General features: G+C 40.0%; 2 protein-coding genes across 9 annotated transcripts; both read left to right on the plus strand.

Moving 5' to 3' along the window:
* The first annotated feature begins 3,316 nt into the window (after positions 1-3,316).
* LOC147760151 (uncharacterized) lies at positions 3,317-6,153 on the plus strand. The gene is made up of 4 exons (XM_086994362.1): positions 3,317-3,411; positions 4,880-4,994; positions 5,229-5,298; positions 5,877-6,153. Exons 2-4 carry the CDS (start codon positions 4,902-4,904, stop codon positions 6,068-6,070), a joined length of 357 nt encoding a protein of 118 aa, XP_086850488.1. The 5' UTR covers positions 3,317-3,411; positions 4,880-4,901; the 3' UTR covers positions 6,071-6,153.
* Positions 6,154-13,128: 6,975 nt separating this feature from the next.
* On the plus strand, positions 13,129-15,272 carry LOC147760152 (uncharacterized). Of its 8 annotated transcripts, none has more exons than XM_086994358.1 (4): positions 13,129-13,245; positions 13,586-13,756; positions 13,996-14,065; positions 14,647-15,272. In XM_086994358.1, the coding sequence occupies exons 2-4, from the start codon at positions 13,664-13,666 to the stop codon at positions 14,841-14,843; spliced, it is 360 nt and encodes a 119-aa protein (XP_086850484.1). In that variant the 5' UTR covers positions 13,129-13,245; positions 13,586-13,663; the 3' UTR covers positions 14,844-15,272. The 8 variants fall into 8 exon arrangements, with proteins under 8 accessions (XP_086850484.1, XP_086850480.1, XP_086850481.1 ...); XM_086994354.1 differs by having other exon boundaries at positions 14,001-14,065; XM_086994355.1 differs by having other exon boundaries at positions 14,001-14,065; positions 14,650-15,272.
* Positions 15,273-18,624: the final 3,352 nt, after the last annotated feature.

The raw sequence follows: 18,624 nt of genomic DNA on the forward strand, positions 1-18,624 counted from the left end.
AATGGGCACTAGGAGTTTTGCTTGGACTAGCACTAATAAAGTACATTGGAGAATCAAAATACCAAATATCTCGTTGCACTGTACTCATATTTTTGTCAAACACTTACAAGCGTTAAACATCTTCACAATGAATTTCACGAATGCATAATAACTCCTCGGGGACTCGCGCTGAATACAATCAGATTTACACACTAAGACCCCATTCCCGTTGATACCATCGATCTACTTCGCTCGATCCAACTATGCAGGGACTCTCGCTGAGTGCAGTCAGCTTAACTGAATGAACTCCTCCTCTTGTTCCAACGTTCTCGTATAATCAGCTTTTGTGTGTTCTATTAAACATGAACAGGCGGCGTGTTAATCTGTTAGTCTGATTGCATTATAATATTTATCAAAATTTTAACTTTTTAATGTGACAGCGTCTACTATACACTTTAACTTTCAGTAGATCTTTAAAAGCAAACGTTTTCCATATATCTTTCACATCAGCTGTCTTTTCAGCGTCTTTAGTGCATTTTCTTTACACATTCGTGCTTTAAAGGTACACACGAACCACAGTGACGGCTTGACAAATTGGCTTTATGTGCCTCTCGCATGATATGATCGAAAAAAATAAGACCAAGAGAATGTTGGTTGGAATGCTTGCATTAATTACAGACCCCGACATACGTTGACTCAAGTGTGGTTTGGAAGAAAAAATGGACAGGTTGAAATAAAAAACATCAACCCAGATAAATATCGTGTCGGGTAAAAAGCGGTCGCAAAAGCGCACGAGATATATGGATGGCTTTACCACAACATGGTGTGTATTCTGACTTTTTTCTACTTCTTTGTTATCGATACATCCATCGATAGATCCAGACTTGATAAGAGGAGGGGAGGGGTGTCGGCACGGATAGACGCATTTCCTTATACTGATTGATGAACAGCCAGAATATGAAAATTGTACAAGCTATCAAGGATACTTGCCCGTCTTATATTCCCGCGCGTCTGTCTCCCCTGGCAACGGTTTCTATAGCAGGCCCGCACATGTAGCTAGCTATGGCAAAATAAATAAAGGGGGGGGTCTTTTTATGAAAATGTGGACTTGTTGTCAGGAATCCTTAGTTTACGTAGATCAGATTTACCCAGAGTAGTGCTTTACCCAGTAAAAAAAAAGGGGGGGGGGGGGTCTTTAGAACCCCCCCCCCCCCCCCCCCCCCCCGGCTAAGGGCCTGCTGTAGACAATTTTACAAGGACCTTTGTTCTATAGCTCTTACACAGTGCACCGGAGTCATTCAAATTAAAGGTACTGCACTTATTGTTCTCCCCCATACGAACAGTCAGTGAATATAAATTTAGAGTATTTTTCGCGAAATATGAAAGAAAATCTTCTGCCTATAAAAGTCACCTGTATGTACAAATCCTCTGTATCAATTGTATAGGCACAATTGTTCTGACCCCTACTCCCCGTCTTGCAAACTGAGGTTAACAATGCCTGTAACCTTAACAAGTCCTATCTTAATCGTCCATCTAACGGGAACTTCCTTTACTTCTTAATTGGAGGGTTTAGTGGCCCTCAACTCTTTTGTACAATCTTTCTTGAGAATATCAAGCGCATTCTCACTGGCGATATTTATCTCAGGTAAAAATCTGCCTGAGTGTTATTTTCAAAGAGCAGCTCGATCCCGCAACCCTGGGGGCACTAGATAAAATCTGGACACCAGGTTTAAGTAGGAGCTAGAGAAACAAAGGAATAATTTTTCCTGCAAAACTTCAAAGAATTCTGACACGGACTTGACCCAGGTTACCCCTCCAAACTAACAAGGTGACATGGGCAATTTTTACAAACAAATAATTAAACTTAGATGTATCAGAGTTCTGTTGTGTCGTACAACTGGTTGGTTTTGGGAACCATGCATCTACATGTAAGGTGAATGGAACCGTATGTTAGTTCAACTCAGAGGTGGACCCAGGATTTTTCGAAGGGCGTTCCACATATGCGAAGCTAACCTCCTTTTAAATAAATATACCGTTCTGGGTAATAAGAATATTGAAACTTTTTTAATTGCGAGAATATTTCTGACTAAATGATGATTTTATTATTAATGGAAATAAAGCTGCGATGTGTGGTACATATGCAGGGCCGTAGCCTCGGGGGGGGGGGGGGGGGGCAGCTGCCCCCCTGGGATTTGAGGTGCAAAAAAAAAGTAATAATAATCGCAGAGGTAAAAAATAATTGCAAAGTTGGTTTCGATTCTGTGAGAAAATGCACTCATGGCCACTAGACAATCATTCAACAATCTGTTTACAAAGGTGTACTGTTTTTAGCCAACTCAGTTCATGCCAAAATGCTCACCCTCCGTTAGGAAATGAAGTCCAATTGGCGTGTCGTGTTGAAAAAATGACTGTACTTATGGCAAAATGAACCCACAACTTCTGACTTCTGATTGAGCAATAAATAACAGTTAAAATGCACTGTATATTATGATTGTGCGGATTGTTTTGCCCATTTATAAATAATATAATATACATTTGATGATGTTATACAATGATGTAAATCGTTTTGCCCATAAATATTATATGTGGAAACGAATAAGATTAATTACATGCATGAACACGTATGTAGGCATTGTGCCAGCTCAGGAAGATGACCCCCCACCCCCACCCCCCCCCCACCCCCACCCCCCACATACACACACACTTCCTCAGTTGCCAAAGTCAACACCCCGAAACATTCATTTTAAAAAAATCACGTGAAAATCCTTATAAATAAATGGTAACGTTAATTTATACAGTGCACAAATCTGCTCCTTGTAACGCTGTTTCAACTTATTTGAGTTATTCGGTTCTCATTTTACATGTGCGATTCCTTAAAACGACACACACACTAGAAAACGCCTAAACAAAAAGTTTACCCCTACTTCTTGTGGGTCATACGTCTACGTCATCATATTGTGAGTGGGAATACAGCGCACCAAGTATTATGAAAAATAACTAGTTCTCACACGAAGACCTCTATTGGCAAAATCCCCTAGCCCATCTTAGAATATTACTTCCAGGGAAACATCATAGCACGTGGGTAGTTACGCAAGACCTGTGACGTATAACGCGAGCAAGGTTATTCGTCACGTGATACAGCGCCATATACCTGTCCTCCTGTGACGATGTTGTGTTAGTTGAGATTGTTTTATAGTGCTACCGGTAGATGTCTCTATAAGTAAAGTGTTACCCGGTGTGCAAGTTTGAATCTCTCCCGTGATTGGTAAATTAAAGGTAAAACTGTTCACTGTATAATTGGTTCTGATTGGTAAACGTGTAGTATCTGAACTTGTATATAAGGTGTGACGTGACTAACTGTTTCTGGTCATTTTATATTAGACTGACAAGGGCCGTTGTGGAAATCCATCACCAGGTTTCGCCGTCTGTTTGGTGAGTGACAGTAATATTGAAATCATCTATTTGTGTTAAGTCGCTGTATGTATTAAGAATGTGCGTAGGCGCACTGATTGACACCAACGTACTGTACATGTATCGGGACAAGTAATAGATAGACCCCGAGTCAGCGAGGGTTATGTGGCATACACGAGTGCGTAGCACGAGTGGATGTCACATAACCCTCGCTGACGAGGGGTCTATCTTACTTAGACCACGGTCCATAACTTCAACAACAGTTCACGACATTACACCCACGCAACTACCCCGCTATCTTCATTACCACACTATTCATCATGTTTGGAGCAAAGGAGGACGTCACCCTCTGTCAGCTAGATTTATTACCAACCCAATCGTTATATAAGGTGGATATCGATGCAGAATCAAAGCGGTTCGAAGTGCCAGTTCATTCCGCTGAATTTGAAAAAAAAATGGTTGCAGACATAATTCCAGCAAACACACAGAAAAATACGACCTGGGCATGTAATATATTTAAGGACTGGCGCACGTGGCGTAATTTTAGAACTGTCACTATGGCCGACCCTCACTGGCCTATTCCAACCCTTGAGGTGGGGAATCTAGAGATTTTGGATTATTGGTTGGCAAGATTCATAACGGAAATTAAGCGCCAAGATGGCAGTTCCTATCCGCCAGGTGTGTTTAATTTTTCTTATCATTCGTTATTATCTTTTAAGTCGCAGCAGCACCCTGCTTCAATATTGTTAAAACATTTCAAATAAATATACAATATTCGTGAAACAACTATATTTTGAATTTCAAAAGCATCGTGCGCTTCAGTAACTTCATCTTCAACCCAGCCTGCAAGCTCTTTATCGGCACCTCCAATGAAGCAAAATACGGAAAAGGACGACAAAATTTTAACAATTGAAATACTTTCTGTTATTGAGAAAGTTGTAATAATAAAAAACGGCCAAAAGATCACTTTTGAAATATAATACAGCTTGTTTTTTTTTTTCTTTCTTTTTTCATATGCGGTGATAAACGCTCAGTCCCTAATTAACTTGCTTTCAGGTGTGTTTACGGTTCTGTGCTTCGATGAGTAGTATGTGTGTGTTTTAGCGGGTTATAACGCATTCATGCGAGACGTGCGGTTATGCGAGTTACACCACGTCTGAGTCTTTTGTTTTTCACTTCCACCGTGGTCTAAAATTGATTACACACACACATGCACACACGCACACACACACACACACACACACACACAGAGGAGAGACAGAGAGATCATGTTATCAACTATTTCGGATAATCCACTAAGCTTTGAGTAGAAACATTTGGATATCATCCAAAACTAAAACATTTAATACCTGCAGCACCGATACTCTTATCACATTGATGTCCTTGGCACGTCTTTTCTGTCGTTATTATACAATTAAGATTCATTTTACTAGCTACCAGCCAGCATGAAACGTGACCAATGACCTAAATAAATCTACATTTTGAACAGTGCTCAGACAGCATGCTGCAGTATGAACGCAGTCAGCACAGCGGACGAACAGATCAGCAAGGGGATTACGCAACAAGCATTCAATTGGGTCGACTATATTTTGATCCGCGAATCTGTTAGTCCGATGTTCTGAATGCTGCCTCATATTGTAGTCACATCCTTTCAACTTCAAGTGTTTCCTTTATCGAATTTATTACCAATGATTTACATTGTTATAGCTCTGTGATAAAATAACCAACAGTTTGTAAAAAAAAAAAGAAAAAAGTAACTATGCACAGAGACAATTACTTCACTCCTGAATATAACAAGAAATACCTTAGCAAATGTAAATTATGATCTTTATTTTCAGCTCAGAACTTACAGGATGAAGAACGTGGCTGTCGTTCTTGTTTTACTTGCAGTCACCATTCGCTGCGGGGGTAAGTGACCTTGGATTGACCTTCGAGTCTAGCGTTAACATGGATTAAGATCAAGATTTTTAAGATAATGTTTGTTCATCGACAGCTGTTTAAGACTCGTTTCTCTTCCCATGTTTTGTTAGATTTCTGTTTATCTTTTAGAAAGTGAGTCTCTCTTATATTCAGTAATACCCGTGGTCAGGCCTACCCAACTACCAGACTCGGCACCGAATGATCCCGAATTCACCGGTAGATCAGACCACACTACCCGTTTTCAAGGTGTGGGTCAGTACGCATTTTAAAGCATCATACCCCGGAAAAAAATTGAGATAAGATGCAATACTTTCCAACCCCGCTGAGAATCACCACTATCACATCGTGTACTAGCCAAGAGGTGTGTTGCGTCTGATACTTCGAAGCGCGTACTGACGCACACCCTGAAAACGGATATTGTGGTCCGATCTACCAGTGAATTCGGGCTCATTCGGTGCCCAGTCAGGTAGCTGGTTAGACTTGATACCAGTGCCTATCAATAATTGCAGATAATTCCTGGTTAGACTAGTACTGTACATTTTCCATTTACAATTTTTTATAACCAGTAGGACAATCTGAGCTGTGTCCAGGAGATTTGCAGTGGACGTCCTGTGGGACACCGTGTCCTCTGATTTGTGGACAAGAGGAACCAGACTTCTGTGTGGAGGTGTGTGTCCGCGGCTGCGCATGCCCACAGGACAAGGTCAGGGTCACGAGGACCAGCAGCCAGTGCGTGGAAAGCAGGGAGGACTGTCCGTAGTGAAACGGGGACCACTTTTGTCTGAGCATTCTGGCAACTACTTTTCAGATATGGTGTATACCTAAATAAAATATGACAAACAACGTAAAGATTGTCACCAGTTATTTATTTGTTATTTCGGCTTTGTGATAATAGATTTAGATCGGCTGCCATATTTCTTTTAATTATTTCGATTGAGACTGATAACTTCAAACTGAGATCTAACATAAGATATGTTGGATCTTAGCTAAAAGCACAACCAATACAGTTAATGACATAAAACCTTGGTACTCGCTTTCATTTCACGACCAAATAATTTACATTCTACATTGTAAAATTCCAGGAATGACATTTTATATTATTGTCCCGGTTTAAGAATAACTTACTTTTAGGCTATGTCAACTCATTTTAGGACAGGATATAAAACAATATTGGGGTGTCAACTGTTGTTCACCCACCCCCACCCCCACCCTCACCCCTACCCCCACCCCTCCGGAACCAGTCAACTGTCACTGTGAGTTAGAACTACTGCCTGGATGTTGAAATCACGTGACAGCAGGTTGCCATGTGTTGGAGATGGGGGGGGGGGGGGGGGGGGGCTCTGTTCATACCTCGGTTTACGGTTACGGCATTCTTTTAGATGTGGATCGCCTCTCTGACACCCTGCTGGGACCAGTCACAACCGTACTGTAGAAGGTTTTAAGTAGCCCTGGCGTATTTATGCTCTTGCAGCCAAGTTGCAGTTTTTTATATTTATTTATTTATTTATTTATTTATTTATTTATAACTATGAAGAGAACAAGCCGATTAGAAGTGCACCTCCTGAGTAGAGGCTATTCACCTGGATAGCTTCATTCCCTAATGAAGATGTTCTGCTAGACATCGAAATATTGGAGGTAAATCTCAATATTAGCTGTTGACTGAAGAAAAATTACTTCATTCTTAAGCCAAGTAGAGAAATTAAAGGGAAGCAACAAATCGTACAGAAATATGAGCATGTGACCAGTTGTGATCAATAATCTTCATGCTGGAGATTTATGATATTTTCAAGATCAAATAACCTCTTACTTCAAGAAGTACATTTTGAAAATGCACATGCTACAACTTATTGAAAGTTGCTTAATCTTCGTTTGTTTCCAAACACCATACTTACACACTCAACGTCCACACTAGCGGAGATCTAACCAGCTATGTCGCATTAACAAAACATCTGTGTATTTAAGCGTATCAAAAGTATCAAAAGCAAAACTGGACATATATGACGGCAGAATGTATGTGGTATGTGCTAGAACTAACAAGCAAACAAACAATTTAAAAGGAAGAATGGAGCGGCTTTATTGCAGGTACTTGGATATCGTAATGATATCGGTGACAGTTACTTGGTCGGCGGTTAATTGCGGTAGATGTGCTACAACATTCGTCACACCTGAAACAGATCAGATATCTCACCTATCGCAATTGATGGAATCTTCGTCTGTTGGTTAAGACCTTCATATTAAAAAAAGAGGGGGGGGGGTCACTGCAAATACTTTGCAACCTGTTCAAAAGGAAGTCATTTTGTGTTACACGAGAGCTTGGTAAGGTGGCAGTCTAAGCACTCAAACATCTTCATCGTGGTCACGAGACGAGGTGGAATTTGGTCTTTTTCTGAATCAAAATGGGAACTTGAAGTTTTGCTTGGACTAGTACGAATAAAGTACATTGGAGAATCAAAATACCCAATATCTCGTTGCACTGAACTCATATATTGTCAAACACTTACAAGCGTTAAACATCTCCACAATGAATTTCTCGAATGTGTACTGTACTAACTCCTCGGGGACTCACGCTGAATACAATCAGATTCACACACTAAGACCACATTTCCATTGATACCATTTATCTACTTCGCTCGGGGGACTCTTGCTGAGTGCAGTCAGTTTTGATACGTGACACGCCTCCTCTTGTTTCAACGTACTCGTATAATCAGCTTTTGTGTGTTCTATTAAACACTAACAGGCGGCGTGTTAATTTGTTAGTCTGATTGCATTATAACATTTATCAGAAATTTAACTTTTTAATGTGACAGCGTCTCAAATGGACAGTAACTTTCACCAGATCTTTAAAAAATAGCTTCTTTCCATATATCTTTCACATCAGCTGTCTCTTCAGCGTCTTTAGTGCCTTTTTTTACACATTCGTGCTTTAAAGGTACGAACCACGGTGACGGCTTAACAAATTGGCTTTATGTGCCTCTCGCATGATATGATCGAAAAAAATAAGACCAAGAGAATGTTTGTTGGAATGCTTGCATTAATTACAGGGCCCGACATACGTTGACTCAAGTGTGGTTTGGAAGAAAAAAATGGACAGGTTGAAACAAAAACGTCAACTCCAGATAAATATCGTGTCGGGTAAAAAGCGGTCGCAAAAGCGCACGAGATATATGGATGGCTTTACCACAACATGGTGTGTATTCTGACTTTTTTCTACTTCTTTGTTATCGATACATCCATCGATAGATCCAGACTTGATAAGAGGAGGGGAGGGGTGTCGGCACGGATAGACGCATTTCCTTATACTGAATGATGAACAGCCAGAATATGAAAATTGTAGAAGCTATCAAGGACACTCGCCCTTCTTATATTCCCGCGCGTCAGTCTCCCCTGGCAACGGTTTCTATAGCAGGTCCGCACATGTAGCTAGCTATGGCAAAATAAATAAAGGGGGGGGGGCTTTTTATGAAAATGTGGACTTGTTGTCAGGAATCCTTAGTTTACGTAGATCAGATTTACCCAGAGTAGTTCTTTACCCAGTAAAAAAAAGGAGGGGGGTCTTTAGAACCCCCCCCCCCCCCCCCCCCCCCCCCCCCCCCCGGCTACGGGCCTGCTGTAGACAATTTTACAAGGACCTTTGGCAGGCCCACTCTGGGTAAAATTTCATCTAGGTACATGAAGTTTTTATGGGAAAAGGTCCACTTTTTCAGAAAAAAAAACCCCTTTTGAAATTGCTGGCTACGGGCCTGTTTGTTCTATAGCTCTTATACAGTGCACCGGAGTCATTCAAATTAAAGGTACTGCACTTATTGTTCTCCCCCATACGAGCAGTCAGTGAATATAAATTAAGTGTATTTTTCGCGAAATATGAAAGAAAATCTTCTGCTTATTAAAGTCACCTGTATGTACAAATCCTCTGTATCAATTGTATAGGCACAATTGTTCTGACCCCCCCTCCCCGTCTTGCAAACTGAGGTTAACAATGCCTGTAACCTTAAAGGACAATGTTCATGTAAAAATCCATTTCTCGAATTTTGAAGATACAGCACTCAATCTATACACTAGAGGTATGTTTTAATCGATCCCCGCCATTTAAAAATTATAAAAACAATCTATTAGTAGAAAAAAAGCGTTTTAGTAAACCTCACCTCAATATGCAAAAATGAAACAACAGATCTGGGTCACGTGGTACTGTGACAACAATCACGATAAAGGTCTTTGAGACTCAACTGAGCTGCGTGGTGCATACAGACGGAGAAGTTAAGGAAAGTTGTGTTGAACGGAGTTGAGGAATTTTCGTTATGCCTCGGTGTGTTGCCGTGGGATTCACCAAAATTGCAGCTCTCGTTGACAATCTTTCTTTGTCTGTGACGGTCTTCCGTGACTTACTTACTAACTTCGGTGACAATAGTTGCGATGCTCTAGATCATGGTCACCTCAGGTGGTTTAGATCATATCAAGAGCTGGTAGTCTTTCAGATTAACTGTCATCAGTTGGCAAACTTACTGATTGCTGATGCATTTTAAATGCATTGTAGTTGACCAAAAGCTCGTTTACAACAAACCTGTTAATTATGCACCGCTGCAATTCCCAAGCCAGGTAATAACAGGTATGAAACTCGTCTTGGTGGGCTTTCATATTTTTCAATATATCTCATTTATTTCATGGGGTTATTTTATTGGTATTTGTAAATGACGTTAAATATCAATACTTAAACAATTAAGTTCAAACACGGTCGCGAACATTAATAAAAGAAATTGCTCTCAGGGTATCTTGAAGCTTTCGTGGAAGAAAACGTGTTGAGGAAAAACAGGAAAAAGAGCGTTATATTAAAGAAAAAATGGGAACTTCTATAATAAAATGGTTCCTTATCCTAATTCGTTTATGCTTTGAGGATTTGTTTGTGAAGATTATTTCATCTGAAATATTAAATAATTTAAAAGATTGATTATTTTATAACTTGAAACGCAAATTCTGCGTCAGACGCAATTTTTTTTTTTTGCAAATTTGTAAGCTTATAACACCGTGCTATAAAGATCTACTCAAGAAAAAAAATTTGCTTGGGTAAAATTGAGTACGGAATGAACTGGAGACACTTGGCTTGTCATTAAGTTTACACGAAAATATGTCAGGTAACTTTATACTGTCTTTGAAAGAGTAAAGATTGAAAGATAATTTTAGACAAACTTTGACGGGGGAAATACCTACAAAGAGTAATGGGCTATTTCGCCAACATCTTGTTGAAAATTTTACACTGCAATTCTATTCAAATAAGCTAAGGAACTAATTGCCAAATTAATACTCTCATCACATAACAGGGGGGTAACCAGACCTGCAAAAATTGTACGCACATATTTAAAAAGATTACAAGCACATACAGCAAAATGTAGACTTACGCAAAACATGAAGGACAGCGTAATCACAGCAAATGTACCTCATATAGTAGCTTAAATTCCATTAATAATAAAATCATCATTTAAGTCAAAAATATTCTTGCGATTTAATAACTATTTTAATTTACCCAGAACGGTATATTTATTTTAAAGGCGGTTAACTGAAATAAGTTTTATGATTTGTTTGTGAAAATTGCCCATGTCACCCTTTTAGTTTGGAGGTCTAAGCTGGATCAAGTCCGTGTTAAAATTCCTATGAAGCAGGAAAAATTCTTCCTTTCTTTCTCTAGCTCCTCAATAAACCTGGTGTTCAGATTTTATCTAGTACCCCCAGGTCTACGGGAGCTGCGCTTTGTAACTAACGCACAGGTAGATTTTTACCTGAGATAACTGGAGTAAAGCTTAGATAGAGAGTGCGTTCGATACAAGCAAGACAAATTGAATGCCATTTAACCCTCTAATTAAGAGGTAAGGGAAGTTCCAGTTAGATGGATGATTAAGATAGGACTTGTAAAGGTAACGGGCATTGTTTACCTCAGTTTAATAAAAGTATGCAAGACGGAGTGTCAGCGGTTTAATAAAATAAATTGAATTTCACAAATAGCATGGACCTCATATGCAATAATCAACATTTCCCTTAACTCATTCAAATACAGTGTTTTATACAACTTGGGATAACCATAATGAAATGCTTGTTAAAGAAATGACTAGACGGGAAATGGTTTTACACAGCTTCACGAGGATTTAGACCCCTCGGGTAAGAGATTTGAATGAGTATAAACTTTTATCAGAAGCCAGAGAAGTCATCTTACAGGTAGACAATGCAGCTCAGTTTGACAGCTAAGCACGCTCTGTTCTCCAGTGGCTCGATTGTCGTCATTGGACCACGTGACCACGTAGCTCATTAACTCCCAGACCGAGCAAATAGGACGTTTTTTAAAGCCAAAAATTTACAAAATGAGCTTTTAATTTGTGTATTTGGATAAAGATATCGTTAGTTGGGCATGTTTTCTGAAGAATATGTTCCGTTCAGGCCATTCTGACGGCATGAAGCAAACCCTTTAACAAGTCCTATCTTAATCGTCCATCTAACTGGAACTTCCTTTACTTCTTAATAAAGGGTACCGGAGAAGATTAGCATAGGTCAGAATTGTGCCGGAAGTGTGACGTCAAATGGTGTTAGAAGCGAAGCTGAGTGGTCATTTTAACCTGGAGGTGAACGGGAGAGAAGAGGTGAAGTCGGAGGAAAAAGAAGTTTTCTAAACAACATGGTAAGATAAGTCTCTTTTTTTACGAATTTTGGGCAGAGAATACCTGTAAGATTAATAGATGCATGATATGAAAACGTGACACGGAACTTGAAGGTGCAAAATCGTGCTTAATTTGCGGTCAACTTGTTTTGAAATAAATGCTGCATCGACCGCCAGCGCGACAAAGAGCGTAAAGGGAAAATAATTCCGGGGAGCCTATGAATCGTTGTAATGTGGAAATTTGGCATTAATATAATCTGATATGTCCATATCTAAGAATTTTTGGGTGTTTTATGGTTTGGGCTGCAATTATAACGATGTTATAGAGGTCTTGAATAAATAACAGTTAAAATGCACTGTATGTTATGATTGTGCGGATTGTTTTGCCCATTTATAAATAATATAATATACATTTAATGATGTTATACAATGATGTGAATCGTTTTGCCCATAAATATTATATGTGGAAATGAATAAAATTAATTACATGCATGTACACGTATGTAGGCATTGTGCCAGCTCAGGAAGATGACCCCCCCCCCCCCCACACACACACACACACACACACTTCCTCAGTTGCCAAAGTCAACACCCCGAAACATTCATTTTAAAAAAATCACGTGAAAATCCTTATAAATAAATGGTAACGTTAATTTATACAGTGCAAAATTCTGCTCCTTGTAACGCTGTTTCAACTCATTTGAGTTATTCGTTTCTCATATTACATGTGCGATTCCTTAAAACGACACACACACACAAGAAAACGCCTAAACAAAAAGTTTACCCCTACTTCTTGTGGGTCATACGTCTACGTCATCATATTGTGAGTGGGAATACAGCGCACCAAGTATTATGAAAAATAACTAGTTCTCACACGAAGACCTCTATTGGCAAAATCCCCTAGCCCATCTTAGAATATTACTTCCAGGGAAACATCGTAGCACGTGGGTAGTTACGCAAGACCTGTGACGTATATCGCGCGCAAGGTTATTCGTCACGTGATACAGCGCCATATACCTGTCCTCCTGTGACGATATTGTGTTAGTTGAGATTGTTTTATAGTGCTACCGGTAGATGTCTCTATAAGTAAAGTGTTACCCGGTGTGCAAGTTTGAATCTCTCCCGTGATTGGTAAATTAAAGGTAAAACTGTTCACTGTATAATTGGTTCTGATTGGTAAACGTGTACTATCTGAACTTGTATATAAGGTGTGACGTGACTAACTGTTTCTGGTCATTTTATATTAGACTGACAAGGGCCGTTGTGGAAATCCATCAACAGGTTTCGCCGTCTGTTTGGTGAGTGTCAGTAATATTGAAATCATCTATTTGTGTTAAGTCGCTGTATGTATTAAGAATGTGCGTAGGCGCACTGATTGACACCAACGTACTGTACATGTATCGGGACAAAAATGATTACACACACACATGCACACACGCACACACACACACACAGAGGAGAGAGAGAGAGATCATGTTATCAACTATTTCGGATAATCCACTAAGCTTTGAGTAGAAACATTTGGATATCATCCAAAACTAAAACATTTAATACCTGCAGCACCGATACTCTTATCACATTGATGTCCTTGGCACGTCTTTTCTGTCGTTGTTATACAATTAAGATTCATTTTACTAGCTACCAGCCAGCATGAAGCGTGACCAATGACCTAAATAAATCTACATTTTGAACAGTGCTCAGACAGCATGCTGCAGTATGAACGCAGTCAGCACAGCGGACGAACAGATCAGCGAGGGGATTACGCAACAAGCATTCAATTGGGTAGACTATATTTTGATCCGCGAATCTGTTAGTCCGATGTTCTGAATGCTGCCTCATATTGTAGTCACATCCTTTCAACTTCAAGTGTTTCCTTTATCTAAATTATTACCAATGATTTACATTGTTATAGCTCTGTGATAAAATAACCAACAGTTTGTAAAAAAAAAAAAAAAGAAAAAAAGTAACTATGCACAGAGACAATTACTTCACTCCTGAATATAACAAGAAATATCTTAGCAAAGGTAAATTATTATCTTTATTTTCAGCTCAGAACTTACAGGATGAAGAACGTGGCTGTCGTCCTTGTTTTACTTGCAGTCACCATACGCTGCGGGGGTAAGTGACCTTGGATTGACCTTCGAGTCTAGCGTTAACATGGATTAAGATCAAGATTTTTAAGATAATGTTTGTTCATCGACAGCTGTTTAAGGCTCGTTTGTCTCGTCTCCCAATGTTTTGTTAGATTTCTGTTTATCTTTTAGAAAGTGAGTCTCTCTTATATTCAGTAATACCCGTGGTCAGGCCTACCCAACTACCAGACTCGGCACCGAATGATCCCGAACTCACCGGTAGATCGGACCACACTACCCGATTTCAAGGTGTGTTTCAGTACGAATTTCACAGTATCATACCCCGGAACAGATTTTGAGATGAGATGCACTACTTTCCAACCCCGCTGAGAATCATCACTATCACACTGCGTACCAGGCAAGAGCGGTGTCTCGTCTGATACTTCGAAGCGCGTACTGACCCACACCTTGAAAACGGGTGGTGTGCTCCGATCTACCAGTGAATTCGGGCTCATTCGGTGCCCAGTCAGGTAGCTGGTTAGACTTGATACCAGTACCAATCAATAATTGCAGATAATTCCTGGTTAGACTAGTACTGTACATTTTCCATTTACAATTTTTTATAAGCAGTGGGACAATCGGAGCTGTGTCCTGGAGATTTGCAGTGGACGTCCTGTGGGACACCGTGTCCGCTGGTTTGTGGACAAGAGGAAGCAGACGTCTGTATGGAGGTGTGTGTCCCCGGCTGCGCATGCCCACAGGACAAGGTCAGGGTCACGAGGACCAGCAGCCAGTGCGTGGACAGCAGGGAGGACTGTCCGTAGTGAAACGGGGACCACTTTGTCTGAGCATTTTGGCAACTACTTTTCATATAGGCCTATGGTGTATACCTAAATAAAATATGACAAACAACGTAAAGGTTGTCACCAGTTATTTATTTGTTATTTTGGCTTTGTGATAATAGATTTAGATCGGCTGCCATATTTCTTTTAATTATTTCGATTGAGACTGATAACTTCAAACTGAGATCTAACATAAGATATGTTGGATCTTAGCTAAAATTACAACCAATACAGTTAATGACATAAAACCTTGGTACTCGCTTTCATTTCACGACCAAACAATTTACATTCTACATTGTAAAATTCCAGGAATGACATTTTATATTATTGTCCCGGTTTAAGAATAACTTACATTGTACTTATATGTCAACTCATTTTAGGACAGGAAATAAAATAGCATTGGGGTGTCAACTGTTGTCCACCCACCCCCAGCCCCACCCCCACCCCCACCCCCACCCTTCCGGAACCAGTCAACTGTCACTGTGAGTTAAAACTACTGCCTGGATGTTGTCATCACGTGACAGCAGGTTGCCATGTGTACGGTGCTGGCATTCTTTTAGATGTGGATCGCCTCTCTGACACCCTGCTGGGACCAGTCACAACCGTACTGTAGAAGGTTTTAGGTAGCCCTGGCGTATTTATGCTCTTGCAGCCAAGTTGCAGTGTTTTATATTTATTTATTTATTTATTTATTTATTTATTTATTTATAACTATGAAGAGAACAAGCCGATTAGAAGTGCACCTCCTGAGTACAGGCTATTCACCTGGATAGCTTCATTCCCTAATGAAGATGTTCTGCTAGACATCGAAATATTGGAGGTAAATCTCAATATTAGCTATTGACTGAAGAAAAATTACTTCATTCTTAAGCCAAGTAGAGAAATTAAAGGGAAGCAACAAATCGTACAGAAATGTGAGCATGTGACCAGTTGTGATCAATAATCTTCATGCTGGAGATTTATGATATTTTCAAGATCAAATACCCTCTTACTTCAAGAAGTACATTTTGAAAATGCACATGCTACAACTTATTGAAAGTTGCTTAATCTTCGTTTGTTTCCAAACACCATACTTACACACTCAACGTCCACACTAGCGGAGATCTAACCAGCTATGTCGCATTAACAAAACATCTGTGTATTTAAGCGTATCAAAAGTATCAAAAGCAAAACTGGACATATATGACGGCAGAATGCATGTGGTATGTGCTAGAACTAACAAGCAAACAAACGATATAAAAGGAAGAATGGAGCGGCTTTGTTGCAGGTACTTGGATATCGTAATGATGTCGGTGACAGTTACTTGGTCGGCAGTTAATTGCGGTAGATGTGCTACAACATTCGTCACACCTGAAACAGATCAGATATCTCACCTATCGCAATTGATGGAATCTTCGTCTGTTGGTTAGGACCTTCATATTAAAAAAAGAGGGGGGAGGGGTCACTGCAAATACTTTGCAACCTGTTCAAAAGGAAGTCATTGTGTGTTACACGAGAGCTTGGTAAAGTGGCAGTCTAATCTCTCAAACATCTTCATCGTGGTCACGAGACGAGGTGAAATTTGGTCTTTTTCTGAATCAAAATGGGAACTTGGAAGTTTTGCTTGGATAAGTACGAGTAAAGTACATTGGAGAATCAAAATGCCCAATCGCTCGTTCCACTGAACTCATATTTTTTGTCAAACACTTGCAAGCGTTAAACATCTTCACAATGAATTTCTCGAATGCGTACTAACTCCTCGGTGACTCGCGCTGAATATAACCAGATTAACACACTAAGACCCCATTTCCGTTGATACCATCGATCTACATGTACTTCGCTCGATGGGGACTCTTGCTGAGTGCAGTCAGCTTTAATACGTGACACACCTCCTCTTGTTCCAACGTACTCGTATAATCATCTCTGTGTGTTCTATTAAACGCTAAGAGGAGGCGTGTTAATCTGTTAGTCTGATTACATTATAATATTTATAAAAATTTTAACTTTTTAATGTGACAGCGTCTACTATACACTTTAACTTTCAATAGATCTTTAAAAGCAAACGTTTTCCATATATCTTTCACATCAGCTGTCTCTTCAGCGTCTTTAGTGCATTTTCTTTACACATTCGTGCTTTAAAGGTACACACGAACCACAGTGACGGCTTGACAAATTGGCCTTATGTGCCTCTCGCATGATATGCTCGAAAAAAATAAGACCAAGATAATGTTTGTTGGAATGCTTGCATTAATTACAGGGCCCGACATACGTTGACCCAAGTGTGGTTTGGAAGAAAAAATAGACAGGTTGAAATAAAAAACATCAACCCAGATAAATATCGTGTCGGGTAAAAAGCGGTCGCAAAAGCGCACGAGATATATGGATGGCTTTACCACAACATGGTGTGTATTCTGACTTTTTTCTTCTTCTTTGTTATCGATACATCCATCAATATGTCCAGACTTGATAAGAGGAGGGGAGGGGTTGTTGGTACGGATAGACCTCGCCTGTTTTTGAGAGAAAAAGACGCATTTCCTTATACTGAATGATGAACAGTCAGGATATGAAAATTGTAGAAGCTATCAAGGATACTCGCGCGTCAGTCTCCCCTGGCAACGGTTTCTATAGCAGGCCCGTACATGTAGCTAGCTATTGCAAAGGGGGCGGGGTCTTTTTCTGAAATATGGACTTGTTTTCATGATATCTTAGTTTACCTCGATCAAATTTACCCAAAGTGGTTCTTTACCCAGTAAAAAAAGGGGGGGGGGGTTCTTTCGAACCCCCCGAACCCCCCCTGGCTACGGGCCTGCTATAGACATCCCTTACAAGGGCCTTTGTTCCATAGCTCTTATACAGTGTACCAGAGTCAATCATATTAAAGGTACCACTCTTATTGTTCTCCCCCATATGAGCAGTCAGTGAATACCTGTGTTAAATGAACTCGTGGGATTATTGTACATGAATCAATTAATGTTCCACACGCTTACAACTACAAGCAGGCCCTCTGCGACTGTTCAAACTGGGCGTGCCGTGCGCACAAACTAATTTAATATCTCTCTGCTACCGATATCTGCGCACCCACTTACAACATAATAGTGCACCTTAATGATATCATATATCTAATGTCGCCATCACTCCCACACAATATGGTTTAATAACAACGGCGGTGGTCCACCCCCACGACAAACGATAGAAACGGTGAAAAATAAAGTCGAGTTTGTAGGCAGCCTTAAATGGACAGTTATGTGACCGCTGAGAGTTGTCGGTCACCTACTTAAGCCTATAGATCTAGCGAGTCCCTCGATATCATTTCAAACCTTTTCCATAATCGCTAGTGTAATTAATGTTTACAGATTTTGTTTAAAAAGTTTAAGTGAATAAATATTGAAGAACATTCAATGAAAGTATCTGTCTACGTAAATCCATCCTATCCTGCGGGGACTCTTGCTGAATGCAGTCACATTAACAAATTAACACGCGTCCTGTATAATGTACTCGTATGATCATCAGCTTCTCTGTGTTCTGCTAAGTGCCAAGAGGAGGTGTGTTAATATCTTCGTCTAATTGTATTCCCTCGGAGTTGAGACGATAGAACGATAGTGTAATAGTAAATGAGCTCTAAAACTGGCCCTCGCTTGAAATAATGCTGCGGAGATGGTTTTATTTTTACTTTTATTACAATTTCACTTCCAACAGTGCCCCTACGGGAATTATTCCGCGTAAATGACAGGCGTGAAAGGAATGGTAGTCCTAGGAATGGAAACCCATATGATTACTACAGGAA

This window comes from Lingula anatina, chromosome 8, assembly GCF_051362555.1.
Source record: "Lingula anatina isolate TDL-2025a chromosome 8, LinAna3.0, whole genome shotgun sequence".
In the NCBI taxonomy this organism is placed as follows: domain Eukaryota; kingdom Metazoa; phylum Brachiopoda; class Lingulata; order Lingulida; family Lingulidae; genus Lingula; species Lingula anatina.